Source organism: Acomys minous, assembly GCF_964271855.1.
Source record: "Acomys minous genome assembly, chromosome: 4".
Classification (NCBI taxonomy): domain Eukaryota; kingdom Metazoa; phylum Chordata; class Mammalia; order Rodentia; family Muridae; genus Acomys; species Acomys minous.
In genome coordinates this window covers 121,038,922-121,060,531 of record NC_140486.1, presented here as the reverse complement: position 1 = coordinate 121,060,531, position 21,610 = coordinate 121,038,922, and the positions used below count along the sequence as shown (strand labels likewise).

Here is a 21,610-nt window from a genome sequence, read left to right as displayed (position 1 = left end):
TCACCTATAACGCCCTTCCCCTTTGGCTGTCTCTCTTATGTTATCACCAAAGCCAATGCCCATAGGCCCACAGCCTGCCTCTGTGCCAGCTCACCTGAGCCACAACGTTGTCTGAGTACTTTTGCCCAAAATACTTCCCTATGCTAACTTTGGCAACAAAAGGATACACACAACTCAAGGTGAACAAAACAAAAGGCAATTAATCATGGTAGTAATCTAACGTGGATTGTCTGGGGTGGTTGGAAATACTTGGTTAGAAACATATAATGTAGCATCATCTGGGCTCCATTTTTCCTCATGACTCTATCATCCCCTGGGCCCAGAAGTCTCCTGCACCCCTCTCAACAGAGGCAAAGGGTAGCCTTCTTGTGTGTTTAGTGACTAGACCTAGAAATGGAGCACCACTTCTGCTCCTATTCCAGTGGCTAGGCCTTTCTCATGGTTCATGCTCAGCTGCAAAGGATTCTGAGAAAGATTGACCAACTGTGAACCCAGCCACCAGAGGAGTTAGGTTTATATAAAACTAGCAGTCTCCCCTACTCTGTCCTCCTTGATAGTCACCATGAAACATAACTCACTAATTCATTATCATCAGAGCAGATTATCCTTTTTCTGGAAGTAATTTTATAATCACTGCAAATAGGAGTGAGAATTCTTTTTTCCAAAATCACAATACATGCTGTCTTTGTATTTTGTTTTCTATCTGACACTTGCTCTACTACAAATGTAATATTCTTTTCTGTTATGTGTCTCTTTTCTTAATCAGTAGAATTGAAGGTCCTTGACAAAAAGAACTGTAGCATATAATTTGGAGTGGTACATGTATTCATTTGATATGTATTTGTTGAATGACTGTTAACCAGTAAGACAATAGTTGATACTATGGAAAATGCAGAAAATAATAAGAAATTGCACTGCATCTATTTTGCTGTTTTGCAATGTCATAAGCAAATTTTCTGAGCCTTTTAAGACAATGGCGCAATGTATTCATTGAAATTGATTCAAATGATCAACTATTTAATGAGATGGAATATACATACTATAAGCAGAATAGTATATAAATAAATGGGATTATCAAAGATTATTTCTTATCCCTTTCTGTATTGAATGCTCCATGGCTTATTAATCATGTTGCCCTTGGCAACTGAGTCACATTATAAAACAGACATTATTGGCCAGGCATTGTGGCTCATGCCTTAAATCTCAGCACTATAGAGGCAGGGGCAGGCAGACCTCTGTGAGTTTGAGGTCAGCTTGCTCTACAGAGGGAGTTCCAGAATAGGCAGGGCTACACAGAGACATCCCGTCTCAAAGAACCAAAAACAAAAAGCCCACAAATTAACATTGTTTCTTTGTGGCTAGAGAGATGGCTCAATGCCTAAGAGAGCAGGATGCTCTTACAAACAATACTGGTTTGATTCCCAGCACTCACATGGCGGCTCCTGACCATCTGTAACTCCAGTTTCAGGGGATCTGACTCCCTCTTCTGGCCAGACATCCACTTGGCACACAGATATCCATGCAGACAAAACACACGCATATGCATAAAATGAAATAATAAAATGAAACAAAAATGTAAAGATAATATTTAAAAGGAATATTCTTTGAAGAGGTCAGTGGCATTGTACATATTAAAAACGTGCTACTGCTCATATTTCTCTGTGAGCTGAGGAACACCACCAAATGTACTCAGCACTCACATCAAAGAGAGAAGAAATGGGTTTTAACTGAATGAAGAGAGAAAAAGTAGGATTAAACTTATTTACTGTAGGAAGAATTTTGGTCAAATCTGCAGGAGACCATATCTTAAAAAGTGAATTAATCTTAAAAGAGTATATTGATTTTAAACTATTTTTCTATTTTTTAATTGATTTTTTTTATTTTTTTTACATTTATATATTTTTAAATTGTAAGATTTGTTACGTAAGTGAAAGTGATAGAAATCTATGGGCTGCCAGTCTTCCACAGTCCAGTGCCCTAAAGCTGAGGCTAACGCTCAGTTTCCTGTGTGAAAAGACTCAGAGAGGAGCCCAAACAATGCAAGGGAAAAAAACATCCCTGGCACTCTTTCTTTTCTCACCCCCCTTCCGAACTACTCCAAGGTCTGTTTTTGCCACAACTTCATAAGTATTTCAATTACTTGTTCCCTGAACAGTCCTGCAGTGAGGCTCTGCCCCCAGCCCCCTTCTTAGAGATGACGATATTGAGGTTAAGTGATTTTCTCAGGGTTACAAAGAGACCTAGCAGCAATGGGGAATGAGAATCAGTAGTTCAACCTTCTTGCAGATGAATAGATTGAGTTTCAGAGCAGCTCTGGCATTGTATTGCAAAGGAGCCTCTCAAATGCCTGGCTGAATGTTTAAGTCCTAGAAATGAAAGGGAGGCTGTGAGGAGAGCATTTTCTTTCTTATTAATGACATAGGCAATTGTCTAAAGTTGGACAGAAAGGCTCTGTAGAAAAAAAAAAGAGTCTTTTTGTAAGTACAAACAGCGGGATACTCAATTTGGGACCCTCTGTCAAGGAGACTGTTGTCATCTGTCTACTTACAGACAGTGCTGCTGAGGAAGCTGGACTTCAGATTGGAGACGTGGTGCTGTCTGTCAATGGCACTGAGGTCACCAGTGTTGAGCATGCAGAAGCTGTGCACCTTGCAAAGAAAGGTAGGTGGCCCACTTACAGGCTCCAGAGTTCACTGGAAAGGCTGAGAGCTCAATACACAGGAAGTTCTAATGGGAGAAGGTGGCAGATACAGAGGGGATGCCTTTAGCAACATGATGTTTTATCCAAGTAATTAAATTTCTCTTCTAACCTATACGTACTTTGTATTCATCATTGTCCACTGAAAATGTCAGTAAACAAAATATACTCTACTACCAAAACATTTCTTTAATTTAAAAAAAAAGAGATATCTTCATCATACGAATCCATTTACTACCTCATTTTATTTCTTTTTATGTACATCCCTTCCATTTGTTTTTACACTTCTTTGCAAAGTTAAAAAAAAAACTCAGGGTTTTAGTATGCAGGGTGTGTGTATGCAGTGTGTGTGTGTGTGTGTGTGTGTGTGTGTGTGTGTGTGTGTTACACAGAGACAAACACAGACAGAGAGATTTTCTTTGGACCACTTGAGGCCTGGGTGTCAAGCAGTTCCAATACAGATGGACCCACCACAGGAGTAGGGAGAATGTGTCCCCTGCACCCTTGCGTCCATTCACAATAAACTGTGGGCAGATGAATGCCATTGATCTCTCTGAAAAATAACTTTCATTGGCACTATTTTATAAGTCCTTAAGTCTCACGGATAAACACATTCAACTAGAAAATGTTGTGTTCCATCGTGGGATTATTTGATGTGGTATCTTATTCCTGGATCCCTGGATGCTTGGGATGCTCCTGAAGCATCATTAGGCAATGATAATGTTATTTAAAGCGTGCCTGTGGAATGAGCCCCAAGTGCCCTGGTAAGTGTGTGTCACTTGCCTTCTTTTGTGCTTTGGGGCTAGCAAGAGCCAAAAGTTCTCGGGTGCAGACTAACATTTGAAAACCATCTACAAATGCACTCTACGTATGTATTCTGAATGGTTTCCAGGTAGAATTTGGCTTGGTGTTTTACTGTTCTGTAAGATGTGTGCTGAGTATCCCAGGAAAGCAAGATCATTATCGGTTAGCACGTGCAACTACTCTCGTAGGTCTTAGCCTGATGTTTATCCTTTGTGAAGCACAGCTTAGGAATGCAGGATTTATGACCCTGATTACATGAAATTACATGATAGTACAATACAGTAAGACAATGTTATCCATTAATTGTGTCCTTAGCTGTTCTTGAAGATAATTCTTTGTAATTTCATTTTCATGAAAATAAACCTTTAGTAATACTTTTATTCCTAGTGTTATTTTGCTCCAACAAGCTTAATGTTGTTTATAATACTTAACCCTTCCTGGAAGCTAAAGGAAAACAGAGACCATCTCTAAAACTTGAATCGAGGAGTTTCTGGCTTCAGATAAAATGCTGAAATAATTTTGACAGTAGGAAGAAAAGCGACCTCAACATCCTAGCTCGAGCTGCTTGTTTCTGGGAGTTACTTGGAAGACTGGGTTACACGCTGGGTTGTAATCTGGGTTCGACCTTAACTTCCTTCTCTTAAAAAAAAGACGATGACCCCTTGTCTTTACCAGCACTTCAGTTCAACACTAGACACACCCTTGAGGCAGAAGGTAAATTGTGGATCTGGGATATTAAAGAACAATCCAGAAAGAGAAAGGCGAAGATGGTGCCATGCTTGTATTTGTTGCGGCTGTGAGAATTACATTAAACAGCAGAAGAGGGCTCAGTATCTCCAGTGAGGAATGGGCCGGGGAGGTGATTATTATTGTTTTATCATTCGTGTGCTCCTGGCAAACCTTGTTCTCCCTCAATACCACTAAATACCAGAGAGCTGACAGCACCTGCTATGGACAGTCAACGAGATGCACCCACCTGGGTGGAAGCACAGGTCATTGCACATTCACATACGATCTTCCGCACGTACTTAGGGGCGACTGACTATAGCACAGCTTTTAACTCAGAAACAGCAACATCTCTGATAGGATAATCAGGAGAATCTCTGGGAGTCTTGGTCACCTACCATGAAAGCAAACAAGATAAACACAGCAATTAGACTGAAATAGCAGCCCAAGAGGTGGGTTGTCCTCAAGTTCACCACCATACTCACAGGAGTGGGGGTAGGGAGTACAAGAGAGGGTTGCAGTTTTAAACTTCCGCCAGTGCATAGCTTCCAAGGTATTTTTAATAATCCCAAAACAGTAGGTATTATCTAGTAAAAAATAAATAAGAATCTGGGAAGCAGTACAGGGAAAGGATATCGACATACCAACAATCTGTAATAAGCGAGGTAGAATGAATACATCTAAGAGAACAGACATTGAAATTTAAAAATAAAATCAACATGCATCATTTAATTGGTCAAGGAGGACATATATAGGATGGGAAACAAGAAGAGTCATTGACAGTGCTAAGTATGAAAAAGACAAAGGTTGAAAAAGTAGGATGTGAACGGAATAATAAAATAAATGCAAAGTACTTAGGTGGTTCAAGCTAGTGTATAAACCTCACAGAAAGTATCAGTGAGAAACAGAGAAAGGGAGGAAGAGAGTGAGGGAGAGAAGGAGAGAAGGAAGAAAGAGAGTCAGGCAAGCATTAAAAAAAAACAGTTGAAGCAAAGGACAAAACCAAAAGAATAACATAAAACTATCTTAATCAAGAATGCCACCCAGCTACAGTGGCACACACCTTTAATCTCAACATTCTGGGAGGCAAAGGCAGACAGATATCTGTGAGTTCGACAGTCTACAAAGCGAGTCCAGGTCAGCCAAGGCTACACGGAGAAACCCTGTCTTAAAAAACCAAAGAACAACATCAACAAAAACAAAAACAGAATGCCTGAGACAAAATAAATAAATACATGGAATAGAAAATTTGGTGTGTGTGTGTGTGTGTGTGTCATTGTGTACATATACATGTGTTTGTTATGGGGATGCACATGTATGTGGGTAGATATGTGCTTATGCATATGGAAGCCAGAGATCAGCTTCAGGTGTCATTCCAAGGGCACTTTCAACCTTCTCCAGTGACACAGAGTCACTCAGTGCCATGAAACTCACTGGGCTACAGGTTGACTCAGCAGTGAACCCAGTATTGGCCACTGCCTGTGTCTCCAGTGCTGGATTATAAACACAAGCCATCATGCATGGCTTTTAAAATACGTCTTCTGGGGATCAACTTGGGTCTTTATGCTTGAATGGAAAACATTTTACCAACCAAGCTATATCTGTTGCCCATGAAAAAGACTATTAGAAACAAAACAAGATGCCTCCAAGATTAATGAAAAAAATAGAGAAAGAAATCAGAATATGCTTACATAATACCAAATAGATGGGTGTAAAAAAAAACTCTTAGACAGGCAAACTATAGTGAAACTTAAAAATGTAAAAGAAAAAGAAGAAATTATTTAAGCATCAGGATGGAAATATTGCATCACCTCTAAAGGAACTGAAATATAACCAGTTGTTTTTAACATCAGATTCCAGAATAGTGTGGAGTAATAGTCTCCATTACTCCATTAAAGAAACTCACATGCAAAAGTCCTGACCAAGTTAATATAATATAAACAATAGAAACAGCAGTATACATTCTGAGCAGATACAGAGCCTTTCTGATTGAAGATTATGTGATTATAATTGACCAAAACCTACAGCTAAGAGAAAAATTCATCAAATAGGTTCTCCTGTACAAGTTGGTAATCCAGTATGTTATGGAAAGCCCTGGAAACATACACACAAGGAACACCAAACAGACTGATCAAGTTATATTTAGGAATACACACACACACACACACACACACACACACACCATGGACATGATAGAGAGCAAAGAGGAGTATATGCAAGGCTTTGGAACACTGAAAGGGAAGGGAGAAATAATGTATTTATAACCTCAAAAATAATGTAGCTTTTAAAAAAATCAACAGTATATACTGTACTAACAACAAGAAAAAGAAAAAAAGGGGGAAAGTATATATGATTAACTACAGCAACAGAGATTCGAAGTGTTTAGAGTTAATTTGTCAAAGAATGAAGATCTTTATGGAAAGCTATGAGTCTCTCAATGTCTGTGAATGAACTTGGATCGGTATTCAGTTCAGTGTAGAGTAGTGTGTTCTGTGTTCAAGGCCTTAGGCTCAATGCAGTATGGTGGAAGGGAATAAATGTCTGGAAATAAACACGATTTTTATGCATTTACAGGCAAAATGTGAATATCTTAATTCTTCCAAACATCACACTAAAATTTCAATAATATTACAATAAAATGTAATTAAAATGTATGGCTAGCTCAGAAAACTTACCTACAAACATGCAAAAAGGTAAATGTCTTTAAGGGCTACATTATAACCGGGAGAGGGGTCACACGCCTTTAATCCCAGCACTTGAAACGCAGAGGCAGGTGGATCTCTGAGTTCCAGGCCATCCAGGTCTACAAAGCAAGTCCAGGACAGCCAGGGCTGTTACACAGAGAAACCTTGTCTTGAAAATCCAAGTAAATAAATAAATAAACAGCTACATTATTCATACGTAGGACAAGATGGCAAAATAACATTTTGTACCAGATATGAAGGTATATTCCAAACTATAATAACATATTAGAATGGGGTTCTTTTATAAAAAAAAATACTCAACTGTTCATCAAACTGTGACAAAGGGCTCATACATTATGTGTTATATATTTTTCTATATACAGAGTTGGACTTCAGTTGTATCAGACCTCAATTTTAAAGTTAAAATCAGTGTCAGTAAAAGAAATTATGGATCCACTTTGCCACTAATCAAAAAAAAATGCAAATTGTCAACAAGATGGTGTTTTAGATTCAATATATTTTTAAAATGTCATCGAATAGCCACTGGCTTTGACAGGGGCATAATGGTAAGCCAATGAGAGTCCTCGTGCACTGGTTGAGATACAGGAAGTCTACAGGGTAATCTGCACTTCCTGGTGAAGCACCTAATAAATCCTAAGGCCTAGCAGTTGTGTTTCTGGACCAATAAACCCAAAAACTACTTAAGGGACAGATACAAGGAAGGTCATTTGTGCAGGATTTTATGTGACAGAAAGGAATTAGAGGCAGCCTGGTGACCATCACTAGGGGAATGTGTAAACCTGTGCTGAGATGCACACACAGTCTGCCTTTCTATTCACTTGGAAGCATCACTGGTAGATTTTTTAAAGAGATGGTTTCAAGTTGGAAAAGACAAGAGTAAACAAAAGAGAGAAAGAGAGGCAAGCAGGCACACAGAAAAACAGCATGACATCACTTATGTAAAATAAGAAGACAAACATACAGGAGATAGTACGGTGACATTCCTATATCAAATCCATTTTGTGAAGCCTATCACGAAAGAGAAAATAAATTAAACAAAGTATTGTACTTGAACAAGGAGTAAACAAGAAAGCAAGGAACCCACAACTCCAAAACAAATCCCCTGGCATGATCTAGGTGGTATTACGGTCTCTCTGCCCTTGATTTATCCGCAACAGAAGATGACCCTCAAATGGGTCCTACCATATGTAACCGCAACTCTTGCACTGAAATATGTAGGCAACAATGCTGAGAGCAGGTTGAGCAAAGCAAACAGGATTGCTGAGAAACAGTGGGTTTTGTAGGAGCATACACGGCTGTGACACTACTTCAGAGTTGTGGGCATCAAGTTACTTTTAGGAGAACATCCTGAATCTAGCTGTGAGCAGGACTCATCCCACACCTCTTTCAAATCTGGGACGTTGATGCCGCCTCCACGATCGGAGTTTTAATCAACCCTCTGTGTTGAATCTTTCACAACCAGCCTGGCATCAGGGCCCAAGCCAGAGTCTTTCTGTTTTTGTTTTTGCTTCTTGACACTCCATACATATACATAATGACTTGTTTTCATCCCCTTCCTCCCATTTAATCCTTGATTCTTAAGCCCAGACTTGGCCAAAAAGTTACAGCCCTATGACTGAAAGCCTTACTTTGTTATCTTATATCAACAAGGTAGCATTTGAAAAGGGGGCACACACAGGTACAAACTCTAATTTTGTAATTGCCATTATTAGTTATGTGACCTCAGTGTCATGTCAAAAATGGCAATATCTGTAAGTGAATCTTTGGGATTTTGCAAGCTTGCTTGCTTTTTTGAGACAAGTTCTTATTGTACAGCCCAGGGCAGCCTTCGATTTTACCCATAGCCACCTGTGCTAGAATTACATGTATATACATTACGCTCTGCTGAGCCTTTATGTAATTAGGTTGCCCTTATACAGTGGCCTTGGCTTTTTATAGGGCTGACTATTGACAGACTCAAAGAGGAGATTTAATCACCAAAGTAGATAGTAAAGGGACACTCTGAAGTTCAGTGAGTGGGCAAGCCTCTACTCTATCAGAGCTTTGTTTCACTAAGTGCAGGCTTTAGTAAAATCAAACACGCAAGTGCCTCTGGAGGCCAGGTTCTCAGCTGCTGAACACGGTGCAAGCCCTCGGGGACAGAACAAGTCTTGCACATTTCTCTTCCTCACTTGTGAGGGTGGTGGAGTTTGTCTGACAGCAGAGGTGCGACTCTGCCACAGTTTAAGATTGGTGGCATAATAAGACAGTGAGCCAAGGAGAAAGTGTGAATTAGAAAAAGAAGTTATTTTTCCCTTTCCCTGTAGCTGTAAATAACCTCACCGAGTTCTCCACTTCCAAACATGGGCCAACATGTGAAGGGAGAAGCGTTTTCTGGGGAGCTTTTGTTTTGAAGGACTTTGTCACTGAAGCACTGGGGTGAGTAAAGATGGGATTTTTAAAACTCCTTTATCTCATGAAACTGACAATTTTCTTGGCTCTTTCACCTCAGGCTGTAGACAGTCATCTTTTGACATTCTTCATCCCACCCAGTACTCAAAGCAAGCAAAATGCCCAGTAGACAAAAGGCAATAGTGGTGCACTTCCATCCCCACGATCAGGAAATTGATAAGTAATATGCAGTGTGGGAACTGTAGGTTTTTATTTTGTTGGGTTTCTTTTTGTGGGGAGTTAGGTTTTTTTGGTTTGCTGTTGTTGTTGTTGTTGTTGTTGTTGTTTATTTTTTTGCTTTTTTTCACTGAGATATGTATGTTTGGGTTAAAAATAAATTTGGCCAAAGGAAACTAAATCAGTCAAAGAAATGAAGAAATACAGTAGTCACTAGGAAAAGAGCAAACAGCAAGGGCTCATGGAAACAGGAATGCTTAATAACTGAGGAGGTTTTAAGGGTTGATGCTTAAAATTTTAGTTCTTTTAATGTATACAGTACAATGGCTATGGAAATCAAATTTGTTTTTTACAAAACATAATATCAAAAGTCTAAAATCTCATTCAAGCTCTTCTGTGAATGCCAAGCCTGAGTCCTCTGGGCCCTGAGTAGCATGTGGTAAAACAGTATAAAACCACTGTCTCCCAACAGCTGTTCAGAGCTCAACAACTCCCAGTACATCAGGCCCATGTCCTCAGTCTGGGTATAAGAAACTTTCCTCTCACATGATAAAACCATGCTGCAGCAAGGCCAGCTGCAGCCTTGCCCCAGAGAGAATTTTTCATGGTGCACCAAGTTATGTTTATGACCAGGAGGAAGCACAAGCTTAGTCTGATCGGTATCAGAGAAGCTCACATGCAGCCTGTGTAAGCAAGAGGAAAATGACCTCGGGGCCAGCCCACTGCAGCAGTCCATAAATAAATTGGCAGATGTGTCAACTGTGCACATTAGTCCAGGAGTGCAGTTCTTTGGGGACTGTAGTCCAAAGACAAAGACATTTGTGGGTTGCCGGTCAATCTGCAGTATTTCTTCTAATTTTTCTGGATGTGTTTTTGACAGGAGCTTAAGGGCAGTTCAATAAATTAAAATGTATTTACATGGCAATGAAGAATTATCTTGACATACTGCGAGTTATTTAATTACCAAGGTACTTTGCGTGCTGCTAAAGTTAAGACTGTGTCAGCCTTTCTGGGACAAATCTTTATTTTCAGGGCCATGTGGCTCAGCCAGGAATGATCCCCTGGGTTGGAGCTTGTCAGTTATAGAAGATGAGTCTCCTCGCTGACCCCCATTTCCATAGACAGCTCTAAACAGATCGGTAATCTCAATGTCAGACATCATGATGAAGTCAGCGCTGCCAAGGCCAAATGTCCTCCTTTAGGGATGTGGCCTTCCTCTCAGAGGAATTGTAAATGAAGTCATACCCCATTGGCAGTCTTCAAAGCGTGTCAGGGTTGCTGTCCGTCTGCACGGCATTCAGAGAGCTGTCTTAAAGCATCAAAAGGTAGGTGTGTGGTGTCCACGCTGGCAGCAACAAAGCACAGTGGGCAGGCAGCGACCTCGTATTAACGGGACAGAGACAATGTCTGCAAGTTGTACTCTATAGAAATCCTGTGTTGCTGAGGTCCAGCAAAGAAGGCATTCCAAGAGAGACGGGAACTGGAAGCTCAGGGTACAGTCCTGACTTAACCTGGAAACAGAAAAGGGTCAGTACCTAGGACCTCCCAGAACTCAAGGATTTTGATGAGGGACAGTCTTAGCAAAAGACATAAGTAGTGGCTTAGAGCAAGGATGCTAACTGTTGCAAATAAGAGTGCTGCAGAAGGGCGGAGCATAGGTCCACACCCTTCTTCTTAGGAAGTAAATCAAACCTTTAAGGAATTGACTTGATGTTACAAGCAGTGACATTGCACAGACTTGACTCTGTCATCAGAACTTTCATGGTATTGACCAAGGAGTTTTATACAGTTCAGAAAACCTGGGTCTCACATCAGTTCCACCATGGAGACGTGAGTCAACTGAGGTAACTGTCCAGTTCTGATTTTCTTCATGAATACATAGGTTTGAGTGTCTAAGAGAGTTGGTTTCATATAGTGGTAGGATTTTGTTTCTCTGTTTTAAAAAACTACGACTGATTCTCCGACCATGACCTCTGCGTAGTCACCGTCCCTCCAGAATATTATAAAACGTTAAGCCGCTGAACTCTCCCAAATTCACGCCTGTAGGTCCAGACATCTTGACAATGGTGGTGGGATCTGACATCAGCCGCTGTCCAAACACCCCGTGGCCCACCTGCCGTGGCTACCTGCACAAGAGGACTCACACGGGCTTTGTGAAGGGCTGGAGGAAGAGGTGGTTTGTGCTGAGGCATGACGGCTGTCTCCTCTATTACAAACACAGAAAGGTAAAGTGTGAGGGTGGATGGCAGCTGATCTGGGTATGAAGAAAAAAAAAGCTTTGGGAAGTAAAACTTCCTTGGTCTACCCCATGTCCAAGAGTCACACTTCAAGGAGTGATATTTCAGTACTATGGGAATAGCAGCTTCCCCTCTGACTGTCCCAGAGTTGATCTTCCTTCAAAAGTCAGATAATTATAGTGTATGCTCTCTTCTGCTGCATAAACCGAGGCACATCTTTCTTCCCAGTTACTTCAGTTTTGATCCTCTATACAGATTTCCTTATCACTATAAAGAAGATAAGAGCCAAAATAAGTTTTTAGTAGTATTAGTTAATCAAAATGGAAAGTACAGCGTAGCTCCTCGGCCCACAGTGTGGGCAGTGTGCCGTGGCTGGCAGAACGTGGTATTGTTGAGGCTTCTGAAGCAGAGAACTGGGCATGCTACCTGGGGTACCAATTTCCACTTTCCAGATCTCACAAGAATGGTGATGTCTAAACTCCAGGGGAAGGCTGGGATCACACAGAGAAAAACCCCACGGCTGTGCTAAGCAGTCCTCCTGCTAGATTCCTGTGTCTGAGTGGGCCTGGGATGGGCCCATGCACTTGATGAGACCTTAGGTGAATCTAAATCACAGTTTACATTTTGTTATCGTGTGTGTTTCCCCAGCCAGATTCAATCCAGGGTCTCATTTTGTTAAGCCAATGCAAACATGCTTGAAAACCACAACAGAGATCTCATGTAGATCTCCTGCTTTACAACTTCTCGTGAAATTGTTGCAACGGATGTAAGGTAATAAACAGGCTCAGTGTCATAAGGGGCACACACACTCTCCCACTCAACCAAGGATATGCCGTGTCCTGCAGCCTTGTGGGCTATTGGCCTCACTCCAGGGACATTCATAACTCACCTTTAATCAGGATTCAAAGCAAGAATTTTGGCTATTTACCTCATTCATGTCACAATCTTATTTTTTCCCTTCTGTCTTTATTTTACAGTGTGTGTGTGTGTGTGTGTGTGTGTGTGTGTGTGTGTGTGTACATACGTACGCACTGTGTGCTGTATAAACAAACTTAATTTCTTCCTGGGAAGAAGAAAACAGTAAAGAAATCAGTGCCTAGGGAAAGGGAGAGATGGTCTCCTATTGACTTCCTGCCTTATGAGCTGCTTACTTGTGGCACACAGTCAAGGGTTCTGCCTTTCATGGGAAAGTGAACCGTACCGGTAGCTCCTTTGGGAAACCTTGTCTTCCTCCAGTGCAGGAAAATAGGATTTTTCTCTAAACAGCACCAGAAATTATTATCGATGGTTGGTTTCTGTTTCTTTGAGTATTAAAGTGGAACAGACAAGAAATTTTCAATCTAGAAGACATTTGTGGAAATATTAGACACAAGTTTCCAATCTGTGGATGAACGCACACTAGTTTTTCGGAAGCCCGGAAGAGTCTACCTACTCTGCCTACAGCCTCGCAGTCTCCTTTCCCTCTGCCTCCTGAATAGGAAGGAGTGTAGCTCTGAAAATTTGGTAAAAATTTTGTAAGGTTTTTAAGGTAATTTGAATTTGTAAATTGGGTGAATATTGCAGCTAAGTGTCTTCTAACCTAAAGTCAATAGCTAATAAAGAAGAAAAAAAGGAAGAAACCAACTAATTGAGCATGCACACTGTCCTCTAGAGACTATAACCCTGAAGTTTTCTGTCTTGCTGTGTGATGGTAATTCATTTCTGTCTCTTATAAAAATAGGGGTCATGGCAGACAGTAGTTTTTACTGCTCTTCATCAACAAAAACATACAGGGAACATCTTTGAGTCACACAGCTCTTGCGTTGAGCTCTCCCACCGCTGAGATTCAGAAGGGTCCCACTCCTTTCTGTCTGGCTTTGCTAGGTGACAGTCAGGGTGCAGAATCTGTGTGTGGCTCCTGGGGTATTTCTGGGAATCTCTGTATCAAGTGCACCCAGAGGAAGGATGCGCTGGTTGGTACCCTAGTTTGCCGCAGTCCTCACTGTCCCTCCTCTCCTGATCTACTTCTTTTTATTACCTACCAAACCTTTGGCATTTGAAAGTGTGAAGCCCAGAGTGGAACTTATGTGAAAACTTTTAACTATAGTAGCCATTTTAGTGAAAAATTGAAAAACTTTTATCGTGTCTCGTCTTCTTTGTGGGGAGAAAGAGATGGTTCCTGTGATTAGCGCACAGGTAAGAGAAAGGTGCTATGAGGAACGCGATTGTGACCACCGTTGCTACATCAGCCTTTGATGCACCTGAAGTATAAAAATATAGCTTTATTTCACTGTTAAAGAGCCCAGATCAGATGCCCTGTAAGTGCTCCACAACATATTATGTCTGATCTGCAAAATAGATAGCAATGCTTGAGGAGAGTTAATGAGGCGAACAGAGAGCATAATAGAATAATTTAACAGAAAATGCACCCACCCATTCAGAAGTCATTCATGCAACACATGTTTAGTGGATACTTTTTATACACCATGAAGAAAGCAAAACAGAGATGGTGCCTGCCCTGTTTGTGCTTACAGTTCCTTTAAGAAGCCAATGTAAGAAAATAAATCTATAAGTAAATATGTAATTGGGATTAGTATTACAAATAAAGCTATATATTTTTATATAGCCTTAAAGAGTTATCAAGTCTGATTGAACCAAGAAAAAGAATCATATTGCTCCCCGGAGTAGAGTCGTTAAACTGTGATTTAAATAATAATAATAATAATAATAATAATAATAATAATAACTATAATATATAAGAAAGCAGAGTCTTTTTCACAGGAGGCATACCCCATGAAGTACAAACTCAGAAGGGGTCCTCCTTTCTCCAAAGCTGAGTTTCCAGGAAAAGAACAAATGTGTCAACTGGAGGCCTACGCCTCACTGGTCAGGCCCGAGCAGTCTACAAACTCAGGGCAAACAGGAAACAACCCTTTGGGGCCTCACAAGGCAGGAAACCCTCCCTTGGTGTTCAGTGCGTACTGAAACCGTAGGAGTGAGAATCTTTGCGTGGCTGAAAAGCCTGCAACCTGAGAAGTCCTTGCCACAAAGTCTCTGCACAAGAAGTGCTGTCAGAAGGAGATAAACCTCGGGAAAGAAGGAAGTAAGCAGGAAAACGCAGGGCATCAGAGTGTACAGGAGCCCTGCACGGTGTGCCCATACAGCAAAGATCACAGGAAGGAGATCACCAGACCATGCTAGAGCTGCAAAGTCCCAGAGGGACAGCATATGCTGGGCACGTGGCTGGAACAAAGTGCCTTCTTGATGGTCATAGACCTACACTCCGGGACTGCCCTGCAGACTGGACAGAGCAAGAGTGTCCCTGGCTTTACAATGTTCCTTTTGCGCCCTCTGCTGAGAAATCTTTGCAGCACCAGGCTTAGCACAGAACTAGATAATAGAACGTGTTCATTAGAAAAGGAAAAGCCAGGGTTTCTTTAAGGGAGGGCCACTGGGAATTTGACCATGATCCAATGAGTGTATGGGCAACACAAATTAGACTTGGTTTTTTTCCCCTGTATTTAATTTTTCTTTTCCCCTTCGTTAGGGGGGAACTCACAAGAGGGATTGGAGACCCGGGAAGACAACAGGGAAGTGAATGTGATCAGGGTGAATTATGTGAAACTCCCAATTAATCAAGAAAAATATTATGTTGGAAGAAAAAGGAAAGAGAAAAGCAGATAGTAAGGAGTGATCATAAGCTCGGATACAATGCGAGCATTAAGTTGACAACTGGGAAAAGAGTGAAAACTATGAATAAATTAGGAAGAAGTGTGAAGATATAACTCCTTGCAGTGCTGTGTGTGTGTGTGTGTGTGTGTGTGTGTGTGTGTGTTATGTGTGCTATGTGTATGTGGTGTGTGTGTGTATGTGTTATGTCTGTTGTGTGTGTGGCATGTGTGTTATGTGTTGCGTTTGTGTCTGTGGTTTGTGTGTGGTATGTTTGTGTGTCTGTGGTGTGTGTGGTATGTTTGTGTGTCTGTGGTGTGTGTACGTGTGTGTGTGTGTGTGTGTGTGTGTGTGTGTGTGTGTGTGTGTGTGTGTTGGGCGTGGGGAATATAACATTTCAGCTGAGACCCAAGAATTGAGTAGAAGTTAGCCAAACAGAAAGTTGGGATATACTTTTATTATCTAGGCCAAGAAAACAAGGTATATGAGATCTCTGAGCTATATTTAAAAAGAGAAAGAGAAAAAGAAAAAAAGAAAGAAAGGAAAAGGAAAGGGAGGGAGGGAGGGAGAGTGGGAATAAGACAAAGTAAAAGTGCTATGTTTAAGAAACTTAACATCGCTACTGTGGCTACAACCTGATCCTAAGGTGGAGAACTGAGAAGGAAGGGGCATAAGTCTACAAAATAAACAGGAGACAGCCATGCAGGGGCCCAAAATGAAAACCGCAGCTGTGAAATGTTCTTTTTGACTAAAACAGAAAGCCAGGAAATACCCCAGATGATGGGGCTTTCTGAAGTTTATTCTGACTGTGTGCTGCAAATGAGTTAGGGGGTGACAGGAGTCTTGACTGGGTAGAATGTTCTACCAAGATACCAGGACAAGAGTCAACAGGATTGGGTGGCTGGCAGACTATGGCAAGTCATCTTATCTAATACTGCAAACTGGAGCCTTACAAGCGGCATTTCTCACAATGCTGGGGACTGCTGAATCCAAGCGCAAATTACGAGCACATTCAGCACCTGGTGAGGATTCACTTCCTGTTCATCTTCTCGCTGTGCCTTCACGTGGACAGAGGGGAAAGAGAGTGGTGGCTTAACAGGGCCTAAACTCATCCATGAGGGGATCACTCTTGTGACCCAATCTTTCAAGAATCATACCTCCAAATTCCTTCCCAGTGACGATTAGATTTCAGCATATGAATGCAGGAAACGTGAACATTTAGCCTACAGTATAGTATAGATGACTCTGAGTTTCCTTGAAAAAATAATTGGTGAGGTAAAATTCTAATAATTCACCGAAATAAGAGCAGATCAAATGAGTATATAATCTGCACCTTAGGTTGAATGAATGTATTATTGTGATTGGCATGTCCATATAGGGTATTCAAGGAAGATAGAGGATAGATAGATAGATAGATAGATAGATAGATAGATAGATAGATAGATAGATACATGGATACATGGATAGATGATAGATTCAATGTATATGTTAAATATGGTAGGCGGTAAATTATTTCAGTTCTAGTAGTTGCTAAAGATGCTAAAGGAGCCGCTCTTCAACTTGAACTTTGAGTATCTACAGAGAAGGAGGGAGTCAAGACAACCAGAAAAGTGGAAGCAAAACCCAGGGGCGGGGGGAATATGTATCATAAAAACAACAACAAGACTGTAGTTTCAGAGGGATGTACCCCTTGGACTAGTGTCTCGATATAAGTGAGTATATACCATTTATCTCTTTTTGGTTCTGTGTGAACTCACTCATTATGACAATTTCTAGTTCAATCCATTTGTCCACAAATTTTGGAAATTTCTTGTTTTTAATAGCTGAGTAGTATTCCATAGTGTAAATGTACCACAATTTCAGAAAAGAAGGTGATGAGTTCCCAGACGAGACAAAAATTAGGAAGCAACTACTCCAGTGTACAACATAGAAGACACAGATCACTTTGCCAAAATCAGTCTAGGTAATGTAGAATGAGTTTGGAATGAGCCAATTAATTAGCATCAGTTAAAAGCATTCAAAGACCAGACTTTTGAAAAAGTGTTACAGTTAAAGAGATGAGAATAATAGAGTAATGAAAGAATATTTAGTCCATTTATAATTAGTGTAATTACAGATAAAATTGAATTTTTAAATGGTTATTTTGCTTTCCATATTCCTCTTTTGTTCTGTATTTCTCTTCCATTTTTTCTGTTAGCAAATTAGTTTTATTTTATTTTAATGCCTGTCTGAAAGATTGTTATACAGTGCTTAAACTATTAAAGCCTAATGCAAAAACTGTATGTATATTTTTATAATAAATTGTATACTATTTTGTGGACATTCTGCAATTTAATTTAACAATATCTTATGCAATATGTTCATAATGTCATTTGTTTTAATTTTATATGGAATATAAACCTATGAGAAATTATTACTATTCTTTTGTTCACTTAACACTATATGCACTTCATTTTTAACCCTATTTTTAATCACACTCTACTATAATTCTTTCCTGGATCTTCAAAGATTTAATCTTGGATCATTCAGCTTCTGTTATAACACTATTTAGTTAGTGACCATCAGTTGCTTTACCTTTCCTTAGTAATTTCAGATTTTGAAATGGGTGGCAGTATCCTTGATTTGGTAGCTATTTCTTTCAGTATTTTGAATAGGTCTCTTTTCTGTGACACTAAGAAGCTAACTTATCTGCAGAAACAAGAAAACCCAAACGAATAGCCTCTTCTGTGCGCTGTGTGTGTTTTTTGGCTCAGTTCCCAGCTATAGTTAATAGCTAATTTGCTCCTCAAAGTTCTTAATTTAAACTTTACATTTATACTTTATTGCCCATTTGATTCTTTTTCTACAGCCTCTTGTTTATGCTGAAATTATCAATCTGGCCTTTTATTTCTTTGAAGATACTAATCATAGCCATATTAAAGTCCACTTCTAATCACTCCTTTATCTAGATTCTATCTTCTGTATTCTCTGCAATTTTGTTTCAATTGTAAAAGATAAGAGTGCTAGAGAGTCCTGTTCAGTACTTGAGTGTTGATCCTTCCCCCAGTGCCCTTACTTCCAGAGTCATTGATTAGAGTAGAGCCTTATTTACTAGGACCGCTCTTTTTTAAGTTTTTTAAAAGTTATTTGTATTAATTCTTTGAGAATTCCCTAATGCCCTCCTTCCCTCCCGGGGTCCTATAGCTCCCGCCACTCACCTTCTTACCCAGTCACCTTCAACTCCTGTTTGTGGGGCCTGTAGTGGGAGCTCACTGATAGGCTCCCAACTCCATGAGTCTATCGAGTATTCTGCTCATGTCTCGGCCATTTTAGATGAGAGCAATCCCCATGGTAAGCTAAGGTCTGCTAGACTTAGGTTCCATTAGTCTTTGTTGTATTTCTGACTGCTTGAGATAGTCAAGGAGTGTTTATATGCTCAAGCTTCCCCATGTTTCTTTTCTAGCAGTCAAGCTGATGCTAATCTAGTTTGACATGATTAGAAAGAGAACATCGGTGACAGCTGAGACGGAAGGTGGTATGAGGGCAGAGTTAATTTTGTCATAAATTCTAAGCTGTAAGATACCAGTTTAAATGTGGGTGCCATCATGGCATACTAGAATCTAGCAGAGAGGAAAAAAAATGAAGGTATAAAAGAAGAGGGATAACAGATGTGTGTTTACTATGCATTAAACAAGTAGGTTGTATCTAACCCATCAGGGACGGCAGAGGATTAGATTACATCAAAGTTGTACTGAATTTTCAAACAGGCTCAAAACAAGAGAAAACATTCCTTGACCACCATGCAAAACAAACCACTGTTTGTTATGTCCGATGAATCTCTACGCACAAAACAGAATGTGGGAGTGCATGTGTGGGATGAGGCGGCATGGCACACATGAGGATTTGTAGATGCTCGGAGAGAAAGGTCACTGTTGTGCTTAAAATAATAGTGTCTCTTTCAAAAAGCATTCTATTCCCTATGTCCGATGAGTGGTTTGACTGTGTTGTGGCACACAGTGAGAAGACACTTTATTTTGAACAGAAAGTGAAACTTATAGCATGAAGTAGGATCATTTCACTCATGTATCTTAAATATCTCTTGTAATTGGGGCTTTTGCGTTTGTATTTTCCTTTAGCAAAACAAAGTGAATCATAGAGTGATATCATCCACTTTTATCCTCCAATTGTGGGGATCTAATCTACGACCTTGTGCCTGCTAGGCAAGTATTCTTCAACTAAGCTACATTTGTACGTCCTTTTCAAATCCATCAAGTTAGAAGAACACATGTGGGCAGAGCAGAAAAATGGGATAGTGTGAGCTCTAAAGGTCAGCCAAGCTTTGCAGCCCACAATTTTATAATAAAGGATTTATTTCACAATTTTGGGTTAAATAACAGTTACCAGAAAGATATAACTCTTGGGCCAAGTCCTGAAATTCATCAGAAGACAACCAGTGCCAAAGAATGGACTTGACTGGGCTGTGGAGGGAAACCACACAGTTGATTTCTATAGATGCCTAAGATTTCTATTTGTCACCTTAAATATGACTACTAGATACCCAGATATGAGATTCAGTTCAGTTAGTCATGTGAACAGGTAGATGGTGTTATATGCCATGAGGTCACCAAGAACCAACATAGGTGTGTACATTACAAGAGCAAAGAGCCAAGGACAAAAACCCAAGTAAAAATCCCTGTCAAATAGTGGAGGCTGCATCAGCAGACTCTGAGTAAACAAGAGCAGTCTAAAGTTCATAGGTCAGCAGAGTGAATTCCTGTTGTGATACCTTTCTTGGCTTGGAGAGAGAGAGAGAGAGAGAGAGAGAGAGAGAGAGAGAGAGAGAGAGAGAGAGTGTGTGTGTGTGTGTGTGTGTTTGTGTGCGTGTTTACTTCTGGTCTGAAACATGGCCATTTCTATGATCCCGGGGGTAAACACATAAATTTCCTGAATAAACATTTCTTATAATTAGCTTTTGTTCCAATTTTGTGCCTACTCAAAAATAAATTGTAGTTGAAGACTACAAGCCCTGATCTAAAAACCCTCCAAGGTTATAATCTCAAGGCTTTGGCCTCACTTGCCTTTGTGCCTCTTATCCCAGCTTTCCCTGGTTGCTTGTGCCATCTGCTCACATATCCTGATGGCATCCTTCCATAGAAGGTTTCTTAAACCTTTTCCAATAAGGACTCAGTTTCACTCCCAAATTTTTTCTGTGACCCTGGCTTGGGAAACACATAAAAGAGGGACACAAACTTACTGATAAATCATAAAGAAATTCACTCTAAAACAATCTTAGCATACATATGATTTTACTGTTTATTAAATATGAAAGCAAATTTTCACACCACTGAGATGGAAGTGACCCCTAATTTCACAAAAAAAGCATCAACCTTAGTGAGATTGGTATACTCCTTTAATGTCAGCACTTGGGAGGCAGAGGCAACGGGATTGTTGTGAGTTCGAGCCAGCCTGATCTAAAATAGTGATATGTAGGCCAGCCACCTTTACATAGTGAGATCCTGCATTAAAACAAAGTGGGGGGAGGGAAAAATAATTGAATACTTGTGCTTCAGTGTATATAACGCCTTAATTTTTTTCAGAGTAGAAACACCCAGATCCATCCCATGCTTGATTTTCCTATCAAAGTTTGGTTTTGTGCAGTTGCAAACCTCTTACTGTTGCCTTTGGTCTTCAATTCCCTCATTCAGCTCAGTTATTTTAAGAAGTTGGGCTTGCAAAGAAAGATCTAAGTCACAAGAAGAAAAGTTAGAAAACTGTTGAGTAAAAAGTTGAGCTGGTCATTTTCTGAGCTCACAGTAACAAACCAAAGAACCACATATTGGAGAGATAGTTGCAGCATTCAGAAAGAACGCAGGCAGATTTGAAGATGTGTATGCACCACAGAATCTTTTTTTAAATTTGTTATAATTTATTCACGTTACATCCTGATGGTTATCCACTCACTCTTATCTTTCCGTTTCCACACTCCCTTCCTCTTCAGCTCTACTGCCCTCCTCTAGACCTCTGACAGACAGGGACCTCTTCCTCCACCATGCGCCCACAGCCTTTTGGGTCTAATCTAGATAGCCTGCATCCCCTTCCTCTGTGCGCCCACTGGGCCTCCCCAACAAGGGGAAATGATCAAATCAGGGGCACCAACACCACCAAGCCAAATAACCAAATTAAAAACCGGGGTACAGAGCTAAACA

General features: G+C 40.4%; 1 protein-coding gene across 1 annotated transcript in view; it reads left to right on the top strand.

Annotated features, from left to right (window-relative positions):
* The window catches only part of LOC311596048 (uncharacterized protein), a 104,178-nt gene that overhangs the window by 41,805 nt on the left and 40,763 nt on the right, over positions 1-21,610 (top strand). The window contains exons 6-7 of the mRNA XM_084779245.1: positions 2,551-2,661; positions 11,587-11,765. Coding sequence (XP_084635371.1) covers positions 2,551-2,661; positions 11,587-11,765 — 290 coding nt within the window. The remainder of the gene's footprint in view (positions 1-2,550; positions 2,662-11,586; positions 11,766-21,610) is intronic.